A 17,443-nucleotide genomic window follows, 5' to 3' on the forward strand; every position below is an offset into this window, starting at 1 on the left:
TAAAATGTTTTAATGCACTGTGGGCTGAATTTTTGATAAATTAAAATCTGTCTGGAGAGCAGTTTGAACATGAGGTGGATTAAGTTTGGCTTTAACTGTCTGGAGCACCAGGGGGTGCAATCGCCCTCACCTCCACCATCTACCAGCAGTCCAAATCTATTAATTGAAAAGAATAAAAAGAGCACAATCAACAGAAGCTAAACATGATTGACACATGTATACAGTCATTCAAAAAAAAGTGATTTAAATATTACTCTGTGCATTAATGCTCTTTCTGGTAAACACTCATTTCTTTATATCAATGACAAATAATCAACTGCTTTCTTCTCCCAAGCATTTAAAGCCATCAAACATCTAGTACTAACTTGAGTCAGTAGTATTGACCTAGATTTTGTGTGTTACCACATTTTATTATTAACACGTTTTCATCATCCACGACACTGCTACATCTTTTTACTTAATGGTGTGTGATCACCCTTGTGCAACCTCCATTAAGCTCATGTTCACCACTTCCTCTTTTCCCATCAGCGCATGTACGCAGCAGACCCCACCTGATTATGATCAAACGCTGGGAGGTGTTTCCAAAGATGCAGCATAGTGTCAAATTTGCTAGAAGCAAGAATTGAAGAAGATGTGCAATGACACAGAGGGTGGGGGGGACCCAACAGGACGCTGATCTTAAATCATATTCAGGAACCAAGTTTCAGAGAGCCACACCTCAGCTTCCTTAAAACAGACTGCCTTTTTTGTTCTTAAACACTTAAAGCTCATCATTAGTTTCCAACCAGCAGCGACCAAATATGGTGTCTGTGGTGACGGAGAATGGAGAACAGAGCGCTCATCTTGTGATCAGGTCAGTGTATTTCTCTGGTCAGTTTGGTCTGAAATGTCTTGTTTTACACACAGTCTCTCCATGGCAAGAAGTAGAAAATAATCACCTCTATGTCAAAGCTGATGGTTTGTACTGCTGTGAGCTAAAAGAAGTGTTTCAGAAAGGTTTGAGACCACTGCTTTACACCACTGTTTTGCAGAAACAACTCTCTGATTATAGACATAGCAAATACGCAAACTATGTTCTTTGAAGAAAACATTTCAGGTGCAAAAGTAAGGGAATAAAATCAACTGATCAATTTGTTTTATGTATGAGATAACTGTGCTATTAGAAAAGTCTAATATTACACCTAGTACAGCTGGTGCCCTTTTTCTGTTTTTTTCACAACCAGTACTTAGACAAATCCCAGTTCTGCTGATTTTAAATTGGGAAACACAAATTCCTTACTGATGTAAAAACAGGAGCTTGCCATCTGATGGAAGCTTTGTTTAGCTTTGTTATTTGCTGCCTTAAAATAATGTGCAGTCATGCAATACCATGCAATTAATAAGTAGATGCAGAGCCACCACGAGGCATGAGCAAACTAAGCACTGTGGCCACAAAAGGAGCCCCAAGAGAGCTTAATTTGTATGTGCGTGTGTGTGAGAGAGAGAGATCATACAAAAACATAATATTATGTTATTGCAACACAATCCTAAATGATATCCCCAACAAACTCATCCAACGACTTCAACTCATCCAAAACTCTCATGCTTTTTCAATTACACCAGCTCCCTGTACCACAATGCATCAACTTCAAAATCCTTCTGTTAACTTTCAAAGCCCTTCATAGCCTAACACCTATATATCTCTCAGACCTCTTACAGGCTTACACTTTATCTCAACCCCCACAGTCTTTGTTAGCAAATCTATTAACTGTACAGACTATTAACCTCAATACAATAGGTGTGAGGACGTTTTTTCATGCTGAACCCATCTGTTTAAACAAACATACCAACTCTAACTCCTTTAACTGCATCTCATCTTTATTTTGTACAAATATCGATTTTAATTTATTTCTGATTTCTGCTCTATATGTTCTGCTACTGTTGTTGCTAATTGTATGTTTTTATGATGTATGATCTATTCTGTTGTTGTCTGATGTAAGGTGACATATAATATTTAAAGTTCTCTTTAAGGGGTAATATACTGCAATAATGACCTGCCTGCTCAGTCCTGCTATAACACAGCTACTTACTAAAAACTTTTTTTTTTTCAATTATGCACTTACTCTTTATTTCATGCAATTTACTCAAACATTTTTTTATCCAGATCTGACAGTTTTGTAGTACAGCTCTGTATCATTTGTATTCCTGTGAGTCTTTGCCAGTTCCTTATTTGGACACTGGTCATTGGTCATTTCTCTTGTGTTGCACAAAGTAAAACCCCACAGTTTCAGTTCTGTTTCATAATCCTGTTTCTTGTTTATCTGTATGATTTCACATTTTGTAGGAAGAGGAAACACATATGACACATCAGTTAGGCAAGCCACTTGAGACAGGAGGTCACTCTTAATGGTCAACGCATGCACTGAATAATTTTTTGCTTCTACATTTAAAAAAGTGTCAAATTTTCCCATTAAAGGATCACTGAAAAATGAAAATTCAGCCATTATCTACTCACCCTCATGCTGATTGTAGGTCAGGTTTATTTTGCTAGTCTGCAAAACACTGCTGGAGTTTCACAGGAAAACAATGTTGCAGAATCTCCCACGTAAACGGTGTGAATAGTGACCAGTTTTCAAACATAAAAAACAACATGAAAAAAAATGATTTGCTGTTTGCACACATACCCAGTCCAGACAGTGTGCATGTGCACATGAAAGTGGCTCCAAGCTAAGGATCTACAGTGGAGATTCAAGGTAAAAACATGTAAATAATATTTTTTTTTTACTCAGCTTGGCATTTTGGGCCTTCAGGAGACTTAGATTACACCAGACGAGCAGTGTGGAGGCATTTTATGTTTTTATTCTATTGTTGTTGTTTTTTTACATTTGAAAACTGGTCACTATTCACTTCCCTCATGTGGGAGATTCTGCAAAGCTGTTTTCCTGTGAAACTTCAGCAGTGTTTTGTGGGCTAAAAAACTAAACCCAGCCTTTGATCGGCATGAGGGTGAGTAGATAATGACTGAATTTTCATTTTTGGGTGAACTATCAATTCAGGTTTTGTGTCTTCAGCTCTAGCACTTCTGACTTTGTCCTAAAGCTTTCTTTCTTTTTGTTCATGTAGAAAAAAGGAAGCTTTCAGAAGATTCTCTTTGGCTGTGCTTATGCAGAGGCATGTGTTTCATGGTCTCTGATTTGAGTGGGTGGTAGTGAGAACCCGCCAAGCTGGGAGTGACAGGCTAAGTTGGAGTCACAAATGGTGAGTCCTCGTTACAATGATCATGGTCCCTATGCAGGAATGATACAGTAGATGTTCACTTATATTAAAAAAAGGTCTTCATGTCAATGAATTGCAGTAGTTTTAATGATTTACTTCTCACCGTTTCTTTGTAACTTTTTGGTACTTTAGGATTTATATACATTCCCAATTTTTTAAAAAATGGGACATTGTGTAAAAAGTAAAAAAGAAAATAGAATGCAATGATTTGCAAAAACTGTTTGAATTGTATTCAGTTGAATACGGCACAAAGAGAAGATATTTAGTTTCAAACTGATAAATTTCATTGTCTTTTGTAAATACACAATTATTCTGAATTTATTTGATGTCTGCAACACGTTTCGTTACTACTACTAATACTACTGCTACCACTAATACTACTACTAATACTACTGCTACTACTAACAATAATAATAACAATAATAATAATAATAAGAATAAATTATTGTTGTTATTATTATCATAATCATCGTCATCATTGATAATATTGTTGTTATTATTATTATTATTATTATTATTATTATTATTATTATTATTATTATTATCATTAGTAGTAGTAGTAGTAGTAGTAGTAGTAGTAGTAGTAGTATTATCATTATTATTAGTATTATTTTTGCCCTTACAGTACATTAAAAAGTTACATTGTCACCCAGGAGAGCCTCTGGTCAATCTTTTCTCTTTCATTAAGAGGATAGGTTAGTGACAAAACTACTTAATTCTCAGAATTCTGTTAGATCATGTAATGTGATAAATTTTATCTCAGTTGCAATATATGTTGAAATCATGTAAGAGCCAAACAAAAATAATTTTCCATGAAATTAAGAGAGTCTTTATTAGTCACTTCATTTCATTTCAGTTAATGTTTTCAACGTGAATTACATTTTCTGTTGATGTGTTGATTTTGGACAGGAATTAACCTTGTTAGTCACTGGTTCTCATTCATTCTCATTCTCATTCTCATTCATTAATTAACTCTAGATTTGGAGAAGCAGCAGGAGTTCTGGTGTGCTTATATAATGTTTGTTTCCAATCAGAAAAGGCTGTCTAAAAGAAAGGTTAAGTGGTGAAAATATTCTACAAAATAGCAAACACTACTTTTAGGTATCTAAAATATGATTTGTTACTGACACTGTCCACAGCAGTGCACTGCTTAGCTTCCTACACCACCTCCCCTGCTGCTTCTTCAAATGTTGGGCATGCTTACCACCATATACTGTAGTTAATATACTGAATATGGATAAGTATCTCATCCAAAACCACTTGAAAAAAAATCTGAATTCTCCCTTTAACTCCTGGGCCATTGATTAAAAAAGTCTATACTGCATTACCTTGCAGCAATGATTTTTACATCATACAGGAACTAATGGAAACTAATGGATGCATAGAACAGAAAAGTATGTACAAATTTCCAAAACACAGCAGCATGTTTGCAAAATGGTTATTTGTCATGCTACGTGCAAGAAATGTGCTAAACTTGCAGAAAGTACTGATACAGTCATTTAACGTCTGCTTACGATATAAGGTCAAGCCACAAAAACCTCATAGCTGTTCCATAACCCTACTACCTTATTTCCTTTCGTGACAGGGTTGTCATAACATAAAAAAGACTGGCCGCAGCTCAATGAAGAAGCGCCTCCTCTTCCTCATTCTCTGTGTTTTACCACTGTGTCTTTTCAATGGATGGCTGAGAGGATTCCAGGCCTCGATAGCCATCAATCCCTCCAAATCCTGTGATGGGTGCCGCAGTGGAAACGTAACCATCCTGCTGTGGCACTGGCCCTTCAACAAGTCATTCAGCCTGGAAGGTGACGTGTGCTGGGACCTCTACCACATCCCCAGTTGTAGACTGGTGGACCAGCGCTCCTTTTTCCCTTCAGCTGATGTGGTGGTGTTTCACAACAGAGAGCTAGTACAGGGCCAAAAGCTGCCCTTTGACCTTCCACGGCCAAAGTGGCAAAGGTGGGCCTGGATGTCCCTGGAGGCCCCTGTTCACAATGGAAATTTGAAACAGTATGCAAACATCTTCAACATGACCATAAGCTACAGGAGGGACGCTGATATCACTGTACCATATGGCGAGCTGCTGCCAAACAAAGCTGTAGGACATCAGATGGAAGACGTCTCTCTGAATAAGACCTCCCTGGTCTGTTGGGTGGTCAGTAACTACAGGCACCTGCACAAGAGAAGCCAAGTGTACAAAGAGCTCAATGCCACAATTCCTGTTAACGTTTATGGTAAATGGACAGGGACTTACCTCTCCTCTAGAGAGCTCTTACCTACAATCTCTCGCTGCTACTTCTATTTGGCTTTTGAGAACTCAATCACCAAAGATTACATCACAGAGAAGCTGTGGAGGAATGCTTACCAGGGTGGGGCAGTGCCTGTTGTCCTAGGAGCACCATTAGACGATTACAAAGCCGTGGCTCCCCCTAGTTCTTTCATCCATGTTGATGAATTTGAATCAGTAAAAGACTTGGGAGAGTATCTGCAGCAGCTTGCAGAGGACAAGAAACGCTACAGCGAATATTTCACCTGGAAACATCAGTGGAAAGTGAAGCTGTACATAGACTGGAGGGAAAGACTGTGTAAGATCTGCTCACAATACAACAGTTTACCTCAGCAGAAAGTTTACTCTGACCTAGATGCCTGGGTTAGCGCTTGAGCTAACACTTGAACTTGCATAGTTGTGGTTCATTTTTTCCTGATAACTTGCAAATGTTACCACATTCATGACAAATTAGCAGAGATCATGACCTGATTTTTCGCATCAGGGCTTACCTATTTTCCCTCATGCTTCTGTTACTTGCAATATATTTAGTAATAATAACAATTTAGTATATGTAATACAAACAATAGAATAATTTAATCATTTTTTGCCAATAAAACAAATTGGCAAACAGAGATAATCAGATCAACAGAAACACTGATGAAAGAAATTGTAGAAAAGGCAATGAAATGAAAAATCAGAAGCATTACATTCTTGTGATTTAGAAAACACTGTTGAGGAACATATGCCAGAGGTGGGGGAAACAAGCTGCAACTCTGATGACTTGAGACTTGCTTAGCTAACACTGATAAAAGACTTGACTTTGATTTGGTATTCATGATTTGAGACTTGACTTGAAGATCTTGTAAAGCAACATTAAATGTGTGTTCTGAGCTTGTCACACCAAGGATACACAGCCAAATTTGAATGATTGATAAGAATTGATAACAATAATGATAATAATAACAATATGGGCACTGTCTTTTGACTAATTTATATATAGAAATGGCATCATCAGAATCTTGTATACCTTGACTTGATCGGTTGATTCTCACCACAGTAACTTGGGACTTGAAGGTTACACCTGACACTTGTTTGTGATTTGCATATGTGACTTAACCCCCCCTCTGGTTGATGCACACAAACACAACCAACATGCTTTAACTAATGACCTGGTGAAATGAATCTCAAGCACTTTATACCAAACACCTTACCTCTCTATGGCTTAACAACCAGTCTGACAGTTTAGGACATACGCTTATTTGCTTACTTGGTGAAAGTTAGATGAGAAGGTTGATATCACTGACAATAAATATGAAGCTACAGCTAGTGGCTGGCTGATTTATGTTGCCTACAGACTGACACAGGGGAACAGCAATGGCTCTGTCTGAAGCTATAAAATGGTAATTAGGGGTGACCTTTGATACCTTTGGACTAGCAGCTAGTCAGACTGGCTGTTTTTCTCTGTTTCTAGTCTTTATGCTAAGCCAAGCTAAACAGATGCTGACTGTAGCTTCACACTTCTTGCACAGATTTAAGAGTGGTGTTCACCCTCTAATCTAACTCTTGGTAAGAAAGTGAGTGAGGGTTTTTCCCAAAATGTTGAAGTACTTCCCAGCTCGACATTGCACATAGTATAGTCCAGGGCGCTTTGAGGGTGTTGGTATGACTCAAAGCCCTGAACACATGCACTGTAACAACACCCAACCGAAGTATTTTTTTTTTTTTTTTTTCATTAGTTTTTCTTTGATTTTTATTACGCTTTTAATTTTTGTTTTCAGTTGAGTTTAGTTTCAGTTAGATTCCAGAGTGGGTTTGCTCATTGAGGTTAGTTTTTATTGTTTAAAAAAGTTCGGTTGTAGTTTAGTTTTCAATAGTTTCACTGTTAGTTTCAGTGTTTTTGCTCCTATAACATGGGGGGTATTTGTCAGGGACAGAATTTAAGAAATTCAGACTAGGCATTACAACACAAACACAATATGAAGGCATCTCAATTAACATAATGCCTCAATGCCAGGTCATGTTTTTTGTGTTGACAATTTGAAAAAATCTAGTCTAAAATTTAGTCTAAAACTAAAGATATTTCCTGTATATTATGATTTTATTCTAGTTTTGTAGGCACACAATATAATTTAATTTAGTTTTAGTTTAGTTTTAATTTAAATTTTAGTTAACAAAAATGTTTTTTTTTTCCTAATCTAGTTTCAGTTTTTAGCTTTAATTAACTATAGTAATCTTGTACATAACTGCATATAATAGCACAAAGTCAAAACACTCCAATAGTAAACTTTAGGTGCGTATTTGAATAGAGACCATGGCAGGATTGGGGGTTTATGTGGGGGATTATGGGTGATGCAGGACCCACAACACAAAGCACAGAGGCCTTGAATCATCCTGAAGGGTTTTATTTTGCAATAATGTCCTGCTCACTGTGCATTACACTGCTTATTACATGGTTACTTACCAATAAATAAATAAATTGTCGCAGAATATTAACTTTAAAATGATTTTATGGATTAAAAATAATGTATTGCTCCTTCAGAGTCTATGATTAGAACTGTGTGCATCGTAACAGTCTGTTCTTCATATCAATGGTATGCTATATAGAAATAAACCACCTTAGAATGCTGTATTGGACAATCAGAAAAAAAGTTTAATACATTAATTAATAATAAATCCATGTAAACAAAGTCCAGTATCACAAAGCATACCTCAAGTGGCATATAATAACAACAGAAATGGCAACAATGGCAAAACGCACAAAAATGTATAGAAGTGAGATAAATAACATACAAAACATTACAACTGAATATTTGACACATATACAGTAAAAACAATAAGTAGGCCGGTGCAGGATGGTGATTTTATAAGTCAGAAGTAGCATCTTGAATAATAATAGAGAACAGGGGTTACATGATTACGTTTACAAGTTTTGGGTAATATACTGTATTGTGCAAGTTGTAGTTTGCCAATAGTTGATTTAGGTAAGCCAGAGAGAAGTGTTTTACATTAGTCAAGCCTAGATGAGCTATATACATGAATAAGTGTTTCAGCATCATCCATGGACAGTAAATGGAAATGGAAATATGTAGTTTTTGTAATACTGTCTACATGTTCCTCAGAGGAGAGATTATGACACTGAGATTTCTGATAGGGGCTTTACAAAATTGTGGAACCAGCTGTGTTCAGACTGAGATTGCAGAAATACAAAGGTTGCACAAATGGCACTGACAGTCTGACGAAATTCTATTTTATTAAGTACATCCATTAAAGCATGCTAACTGATCTATGGTGGACACGATTAAAGACCTTAAAAACACTGTAATCTTGATGTAGTTGAAGAACTGAAGATAAATGCTGATTTTGTTTCCTTGGTAAATGCTTTCTTATGGATTTTATCCTTGAAGTTAAGGACAGGATCCCAAAAACATAGCCTTCGAAAACAGTTTGACCAAGGGAATAAAACCTTGAAGTTGACTCCACTTCAATCTGCTGCAATTTACCCTTTGTAAGTCCTTCCTTGCAAAACCTCAGTCAACCATCTCCTCTCTTGTTTCCTGTTCTTAGAAATGCTGTGCTGGGCTTGACTGAAAACCAAATTTACAAGATGGCTAAAAGATGTTGCTGACAACCTGTAAAAGCAACATATATAGGCCTAGTAGCTCCTCAAGTTAAGTTAGCCCAGTGGATCCCAAACTGGGGACCAAGCCCACTGCTCAGTCAATTTGAATCCTATTTTATCAATTGCTTTGCTTAATTGGGGATTACAGGGTGCAACTTTTTTAAAAACTTCTAAGGAGGTATGCAAAAAAGAGTTTGAGAAACCACTGAGTTAGCTAACTAGATAACTAATGTTAGCAAAATGCTTGCTTGCTGGTTAATGATTAACATAGATTAGCTAGCATTTTGCTAACATTAGCCATTAATGTGGATTATCTAGCTAGCTAGTGTTCTGTTAACATAAACCAACTTAAAATGTATATTCTTTTCAACATAGACACACCTAGCACATGGTATATGTGCTAGCACGGTATATATGCCGAAACAAGAAAGAAAGAAGAAAACTGAGGTTCCGAAAGCTGCAGAACTTGGGAAGGAAACTGAATGTAATGAAACAATTGCTGAAAATCAGCATATGCTACAAATGAATGCATTTTTAGATTTTTACGATGCTGTACTATTCAAAAGTTAGGCAAGATGATTTTTTGTTTTTTTTTTTAATTAATGTAATTTTTTGCAATGTATTTGATTTTGAAGATGTCCAAGACTATCCTTTCATATAAATTTGTCTGTCAAATTGAATTATTTAAATTTCATGTCTATCTTCCCTTGACAATAAAAACAGTAGTTTCTATAGGAAATGAACTGTCACTGAGTCTTATTGCAGGGAACAACACAAACTACTAGTAATCTAAACAAAGCCCAATTTCAAACTCATGTAAAACAAAGTAGCCTGTTATCCTTGATAGTAGGTAATGATTCAGTTTGGTGAGTTGCCTTATAAACCTGAAGAAACCATAATTTCAGTTCCTCTGTCCATGCACAATAAACCACATTTGGTTGTAAACTATGATGTGTTGAGTAGACATAGACCTGTTATTAAATTGTACAAGAGAATTCACTGGTTTCAGTTGGACATGAACAACATTTTTACTGGGGAAAAAAGCAATATCACTTGTTTGAACATATGTGAACAAACAATTTCAGCAGTTTTACTTGATAACTAGATGCAGAGATACATTTATGGTCTTTGCTCAAAAACATCTCAGTGTAGCTAACATTTCAATAAATTTAATAAATAAATTAAATCCATTTACAATGTTGAGGAAAATGTGTCACATTAAAAACTACTGGTTAGAGTCAGTTATGATTGCAACCTCACATTCATGTCAGTAAAATTATTCATCATATCTTACCATTAACACTGAAGCATTCTGGGTTTAAGGATTGATCCAGTGTTTTACAGACAACACTGAAAAGTTTAGTCCTGCTAATAAATTTGTGTCACTTATGGGGACTTTGAGCCATGTGAGGTACAGACAGGAGGAGTGACTAAATGACATTTAATGTCTTCATTTTCAAAAAAAAATTACAGTCATTCAAGTAAAAAATAAACTTCTTAAAAACAGCACAGAGAAATACACCAATGAGCACCCAAACTTGACTTGTACTATCAAGTGTTATTCAACATTTCATAAACATAAAAACCCTTTACAGTAAAAACAAAACTGCGGTACTGAAACACAATTTGGCTGTTGTAGTTTCAACTTGACAGTATACTTGATTCAAGTCAGGCCACACTAATCTCACTACCATTCACTTGACTCATTGACAAAATAAACAGTGTGCAATTGGCAGAGCAGCTAAGACACTCGTTTCCCAATGACGCTAAATATATTTGCAAAGATGCTGATAACTTTAAATCTGGGTTTGGTATACAAACCTTTTTTATAATAAGATAATATTCAGCAATTCAAAAGCCACTCTGTGCAAAATGCCACTCGAATGAGGCTGGTTTTCCCATTTCAATGACAGTTCAAACACTGTAGCTGCTCCACTCAGATGGGATAAAGGAATATTGCACAAACATTGACCAGACTGTTGAAAATTAATTCTGTTTAAAGAGGTTCACATTGCAATTCTTTTGATAACCTGAATCTTTCCTCATCTATACCTCAGAAAACCTACCCAGGATTTAGTATAAGTGGAAGAAATACTCATCCTCATGGCACAACTGGAAAATATACTGTAGTGCCACTTCAGCCTTGTTCTAAACCTACAATGATTAAAGGGATAGTTCAGATTATTTGAAGTGGAATTGTTTGGGGCCATCTACTGTAGGTAATACACTGAAATCATTAAGTACCTCATACAACCCACCTCGAATAATGCAAACTGTCCCTTCAAAGCCTATGGAATAATTTACTATGCTCTATACAGGAGGACAAAAGGCACATTCAGCAATATTCAGTTTAAATGTTTCTGTTTTAGTCTGAAGTCAAAGCAGATGACTTTTGTGTCATGGAAAGAGGATGTGGCATTTGACAGTTCAATTAGTTTCACCACCAACACAAACAGGAAACCACTTTGATCCATCTCACTGCTGCAGTCAGTAGAAGAGCCTCCACACTGATCCCACAATCCCGCAATCCACTGAAATGATTGGTTGATCTGGTTTCTAGATTTAAAGGCTCGTCTTCAGCTTGAGTTGGGGTTGGACAGAGACGTTGGGAGGGCAATCAGTGGTTCTGGCTGGGACTACCTGGGCATGTTTATCCAGTCTGGTGACTAACCAGTCCAGGGTGCAGGGTTTGTTTGAGGACGTCCGGCCGATGAAGCTGGGGCATGTAGAGTGTGGGAGGAGGGGCTCCGGGGTAGCTGGATGCAGGGTAGCCCTGATTGGGAATGGGGGAGGGGGCCATGTTCAGCGGGGAAGGGCTCTGCTCGTAGTACTGACCATCGCACTCCTCATCTAGTGGCAAGGCCAGGCGCTTTCCTTTCTGTCGTCGGTTGCAGAACCAAACGCGTACCACCTGCCAAGAACAGCATTTGTCTTTTAAAAGAAAAATGATCAGCTAGGCAGAAATTCTTTAAGAAGGGCAAATGACATCACTTTTGGAGATTGTACTTACATCCCTCTCCAGACCAAGGTCATCTGAGATGTGTGTGATTTCCTGGGTGTTGGGCTTAGGACACTTAATAAAGTAAGACTCCAGAGCTGAGCGCACCGCTCCCTCAAGACTGGTCCTCCTCTTCCTCTTTCTGGTGTCAACAAAGGCTCGCTCGATCTTATACATCTGAGGAATCAGAAACACGTTAGTCTCCTAATACGCTGATTGTGTTTCTTTAGAAACTTAATTTGACTTGATTGAATTCTGTGCAGTCACTTGATGGCATGTTACATTTCACAAGACTAGAGGGCCTTGATTCAGGTTTGCTCAGCAGGATGTTAGCTAGGCCTGAAAAGACCAACCAATGCCATGAAGCTTGGTGATCATCTGTTGTCTTGTAAACTAGTTGGCACAGATGTCAGAGTAGCAGACTTACATCCTGGGGATTTTCCGAGGTCTCTGCCTCATTCAGCCATCTCTGAAGAAGGGGCTTCAGCTTGCACATGTTCTTGAAGCTCAGCTGCAGAGCCTCAAAGCGGCAAATAGTCGTCTGGCTGAACATCTTACCTATACACACACACACACACACACACACACACATATCAATTGTCACAATGAAATAAACTAAAGATGGTCGATTTAAAAGCCAAAACTATAAGGGGAGATTCATCCACATTAGAGTGCCCTGACTGCAGATATAACCAACACTTGAGTTAGTTTCCTTCTTTGCTACCCAACAACTTAAGTGAAATATTGCCTGGATCTACAGAAAGGACCAGATCACTTGCTACTGTTATCAGAAATTTAGCTAAAGCAGGAGTGTAGTTGGGGATAAACCCAAGCAAACTCAGTTTATCCACCTCTTTGAAATGATTACTCATTTATTTTCAGATCAACTGTATCAATTAATGAGAGGAAACAAGGTGAGTAAACTAGTTTGAGGTTAAAGTAATTATTGCTGGTTTGCATAAACTACAAATTTACAGTGTTTTCATGTGGAATACCACAGTGTTTTAATTTTTGCTCCCAGATTATCACTCTGGACTGTAAATGTGACTAGGGTTGAGTATTGTTTGAATTTTAACAATTCTGATTCTGCTTCTCAATTTGGTTTTTAACAATTCTTGTTTCTAATTCAAGTGTCCTACACTCTTCACAGCAGAGTTGAGTGAAACACTAATTACTATAGATAAATGTTACCTGTAGAAACATTTAGCTAAGTTAACGTTGGCTAGATGACTGCAACAACAGTGGTCTCTTTGGTTCTCACTGGACAGATAGCCAGGTCAATATACACTAGGTGTTTGCACACAATTTAATTTGAAACTATAGCACCATTGACATTTAAAAAAAAATCTTAATGACTTATTTGGAGTCTATTTTCTGTGCCAATCCTTAAATCGGACAGTTTCCTAGATTTGCATGTGACATCACTGATCCCAGGGGAGACACTGATCACAACTTAAAATCACTATGGAGTCAACTACACAAAATATAAACCAGTACCTTCATATGGGAACTTACCATAAAGGTTACCCAGGGCAAGGCCAACGTCAGCTTGAGTGAAACCCAAGGTAATGCGTTTGTGCTTCAGCTCCTTGGCAAACTGCTCCAGTTCTTTGGTGGAAAGATTTTCCTATAGGATAGAAAATAAAACATTTCAGATAGGAAATGTGTGCGCGTTTCCAAGTGGCATTTAACTAAATCCTTAGACGGATTACCAACAAGTTGCACTAGTTTTCGCTATGAAGAAAAAAAAAAACAAAAAACAAAAAAGACGCATATCTGGGTAAATTTGGACACCAAGTTCATTGACGGATCTTACCTCCTCAGAGTCGCTGCAGCCGCCGCTGGAGGACCCACTACTCCGCGTGGAGGAGGCCGGGTTCTGCGTCTGGGGCCCGGTGGCAGCCTGAGTTGCGTTCACGTTGAAAAACGCGTTCCCTGGAAGCCCGTTACTTGGAGGTGAAGGGGACATGGATGGTGAAGATGCAGATGATGTTGAAGGATTTTGATTGTTGTTGCCGGGTGGTGTAATGTGGGTGATCCCGGGCCAGAAGGACGGGTTCCATGCCGCGGAGTAGAAGACTCCGTGGGTCATGGCGGCGGAGGCTGGAGGTGTTGGATACTGCTGCACCTTAATCTCCGATGAGTAGTCATCACCAGTGTCTTTCTCAGTCTTCACTTCAGGCAGCTTGATTTGCTCCCGGGTCTCGGCTATGGGGGGACTAAGGTTTAGAGGCTGGGTAGCTGCTGTTACGCCGGGTACCTGGCCGGTGTACTCGGGCGCAGCGAAGGGATACCAGTGCTTGGGTTGCCCAAACTCTCCAGCCTGCAGGTCGGATCCCCTGTAGTCACTGGCGACGGGTGGGAAAGGGAAAAATGTCTGCGCGGATGCTGGTGTGATGCCACTATAGGCGGTTTTGTTGTAGAAGAGGCTCGGGTCTGGCAGGACGCCGTGAGAAAGCTGGAATGACGCAGTGCTGCCCAGACTCTCCTGACCCAAAATCTGGGTGCAAGGGTTGGTCCGGCTGAAGTCATACGGCCGGCTTTGGCACTCCGGACTCTGCGATCTTTCAGACATCTTCCAAACGAGCGTGAGAGCGTAAGAACCTTGGGTCCAAAATTAAAAAAAAAAAAAAAAGAAAAGTTAGCGGTGACTGTTCAGCCTGCTCATCCGTTTGAAGTTTACGCACAAGCCAAAGAAGGATGAGGGAAGAAGAAATAACCCAGCACCTGTCCGAGAAGTTTGGGGGAAAACTGTGCAAAAAAAGTAGGCCTGAGCAGTTTTTGGTGCAACATAACCACCAATACGCCTACGGCCTACTCCATGAAGTCCAGTCTTCTACACCACCTCTACCACTCACCTCACTTTCAAGCTCAAATGCTCCACTTCTGCGTTGGCTCCACAGGTTTTCCTAATCACAGCTGCGGGTGTTGGAGAGCGCCCTATCTCTTCTCCCATTGGCTAGCACAGACAATTGCACACAGCTGATGGTGAATTTGTGAATGACCTTGATTCTTCCCAAAGTAGTGGGCGTGTTTTCACACAAACTTTGCAGACCAACTCAGTTTTTTGCTTTTTCTTAAGTGAATTTAAAACTCATTACGCGCAATGCCAAATCATTACCTTGGACAATATTAATAATTCAACAGTTTGGAGTCACCTGAAAATGTATATTTACATTGCTAAATAGGCTCGGGTCACTGCTCATGTAAATACATATTCTAACACTATATCTTACTCACCTCATACATGAATTATAATGCTCGATTTGTTTAAATTATTCCCCTTTAAGGAGATGGCTTTGATATTAAAATTCCTGTCACTGAGGCACTAGCAGAAAACTAAATGAAATAAAACGACTTTGTAATCCTGAATAACTGTGATAAAACAAATAAACAAAGGCTAATGAATCAGGACAACATTTGAGTTTTTAAGTCAATGACATTGTTTTGGCAGCTCATAAGCGACACTGTATGACAAAAAGACAAAACTGTGTACCGGACACTAGAAATGATCTGTAAGGAGACACGAAGGCTGAAAGATAAGACATCAGAAATATGGTAGCAGAAAAAAAAAGTTTCGTTTGTCGTGAAAGCTTTTGTAAAATACATTTTTAATTTATAATATGTTCGTGTTTTGCATTGGACCTGTTAACATGTGTTAAAAGTGTTGAAAACCTTTGGTCTTTGTATTAGAAACAGGAATCGCAATTTTCCATCAAATTTATCAATACTGTTTCAAATATTTGTACAGCTAGACAAAACCCTACTTTGGACACTAAGTTTCTGGATACTTTTGATTCTGATTTTCTTGCCAGACTAGAAACGGAAGAAAACTGAGAGCTGAATCATAAAATGACCAGCTGCATTCAGGTGAACTTCTCCCATTCACCGCTGATCGATGGCCATTCAGTGGCCTGGATGGCCGGAGCACTGTACAGATGCGCTCCCCTAGCGCGAGTCGTTGGCCGCAGATTGCGGCAGGAAGACACACTGCGGGAAGGGAGAGGGGGTGCCATTGTACGATTTGGCCCCGGGGCACCCCGTGGATTTCAGATCCCGAGTTGCGATGGTCGACCATTAGCTCCTTTTCAGATTGGAACAATAAGTCTCAACCCTTTGATTCCGCCCCACACCCACCTCCTCCCCCTTTTCCCCTCCCGTCCACTGAAACAAACACCAGGTCGAAGTTTCACTCTGGTCTGCAGGCCCAGGGGTCCAGGGCATCCAGTCTGATACGGCCTGGAGGTCCAGAACTGGTCTGAGGACCAAGGTGTTGTCTGCAGGTGTAACAATCACATTTGATATCCATCTTGACATGGTTGAGTATCAGATTCATCCTTTGCATAGCCTTTAACCAAGCTTGAATGATTTTAGTTTTTTTTTTTTTTTCCTTGAAGCCCTTAGACTGAAGAACAATTTGATTAAAGAATTATATTAATTTTGCAGATTGTGCTATTTATTTATTATTGGGGGGCTGTAGATACAAAAATGTATTTCAGAGAAAATGTGGGATAGAAAAACACAAATATATAAAATAGGGTTAGGCGTCTAAAATAAATACAAAATAAGAATTAATTCCAAAATTAAGACTGCAAAGGAACCATTAAGAAATTAACTTCTATTCTGCCTATCAATCCCTACACAAAATGCACTCACTAATTTCAAATCAAACAATGGTCTGCAAACATCTATCATATATCAACCTGTCTATCTGTCTGTGCCTATAGACATGCAATGCATTTGTCTTATTAAATCGAGTCTAGCAATATTCCCAGTTATCCTGCTCAGCGGTTACTAAGTTGCTTAGCTAGCAGGGGAATTGCACAAACTGAGAACTGTGCATTTTTGTAACAATCACCTCAGTTTACCAAACTCTAAGCAACAAAACACTTTACTGGGACGGGATACTCCATAATGTTACAGTAAAGTAGCCTATGTAAATCCCCAGATATTCAAGAAACCAGAATTCACTGCCATCACGGTTATCTATGTTTCCGCTGGTAACATTTATCTGTCATAATTAGCATTTCACTCAGCTCTGCTTTTAACCGTGGAGGATGCTAAAAGAATCAGAATACAGAATCACTTTGAACTGAAATCGATTCACAGAACCAATGTCATTAAACTCCAAATGACACTCAAGTAAAACTACATAATTTAGTTCCACTTTAAACTTATCTCATGGCCTCTACGGGGGCTTGTGTCTGAACCTGAAAATTACTTCTTACACTGTAACCAGGAGAATCTCTCCCAGATACAAAGTCATGTAGGTCCAGGACAAGGGAACCTTGGGGAGACCACA

The 17,443-nt window shown here is 38.7% G+C and overlaps 2 protein-coding genes across 3 annotated transcripts; one reads left to right on the forward strand and one right to left on the reverse strand.

Annotated features, from left to right (window-relative positions):
• Window positions 1–712: 712 nt before the first annotated feature.
• fut7 (fucosyltransferase 7 (alpha (1,3) fucosyltransferase)) lies at window positions 713–6,486 on the forward strand. The gene is made up of 3 exons (XM_084745448.1): window positions 713–853; window positions 3,103–3,237; window positions 4,841–6,486. Exons 2-3 carry the CDS (start codon window positions 3,235–3,237, stop codon window positions 5,915–5,917), a joined length of 1,080 nt encoding a protein of 359 aa, XP_084601574.1. The 5' UTR covers window positions 713–853; window positions 3,103–3,234; the 3' UTR covers window positions 5,918–6,486.
• A 3,810-nt stretch (window positions 6,487–10,296) lies between these two features.
• On the reverse strand, window positions 10,297–15,028 carry pou5f3 (POU domain, class 5, transcription factor 3). Of its 2 annotated transcripts, none has more exons than XM_084745446.1 (5): window positions 13,958–15,011; window positions 13,657–13,768; window positions 12,569–12,699; window positions 12,154–12,318; window positions 10,297–12,054 (listed from the first exon to the last, which is right to left on the reverse strand). In XM_084745446.1, exons 1-5 carry the CDS (start codon window positions 14,714–14,716, stop codon window positions 11,794–11,796), a joined length of 1,428 nt encoding a protein of 475 aa, XP_084601572.1. In that variant the 5' UTR covers window positions 14,717–15,011; the 3' UTR covers window positions 10,297–11,793. The 2 variants fall into 2 exon arrangements, with proteins under 2 accessions (XP_084601572.1, XP_084601573.1); XM_084745447.1 differs by having other exon boundaries at window positions 11,762–12,074; window positions 13,958–15,028.
• Window positions 15,029–17,443: the final 2,415 nt, after the last annotated feature.

The sequence above is a fragment of the Lutjanus erythropterus genome, chromosome 20 (assembly GCF_056507025.1).
Source record: "Lutjanus erythropterus isolate fLutEry1 chromosome 20, fLutEry1.hap2, whole genome shotgun sequence".
In the NCBI taxonomy this organism is placed as follows: Eukaryota; Metazoa; Chordata; class Actinopteri; order Lutjaniformes; family Lutjanidae; genus Lutjanus; species Lutjanus erythropterus.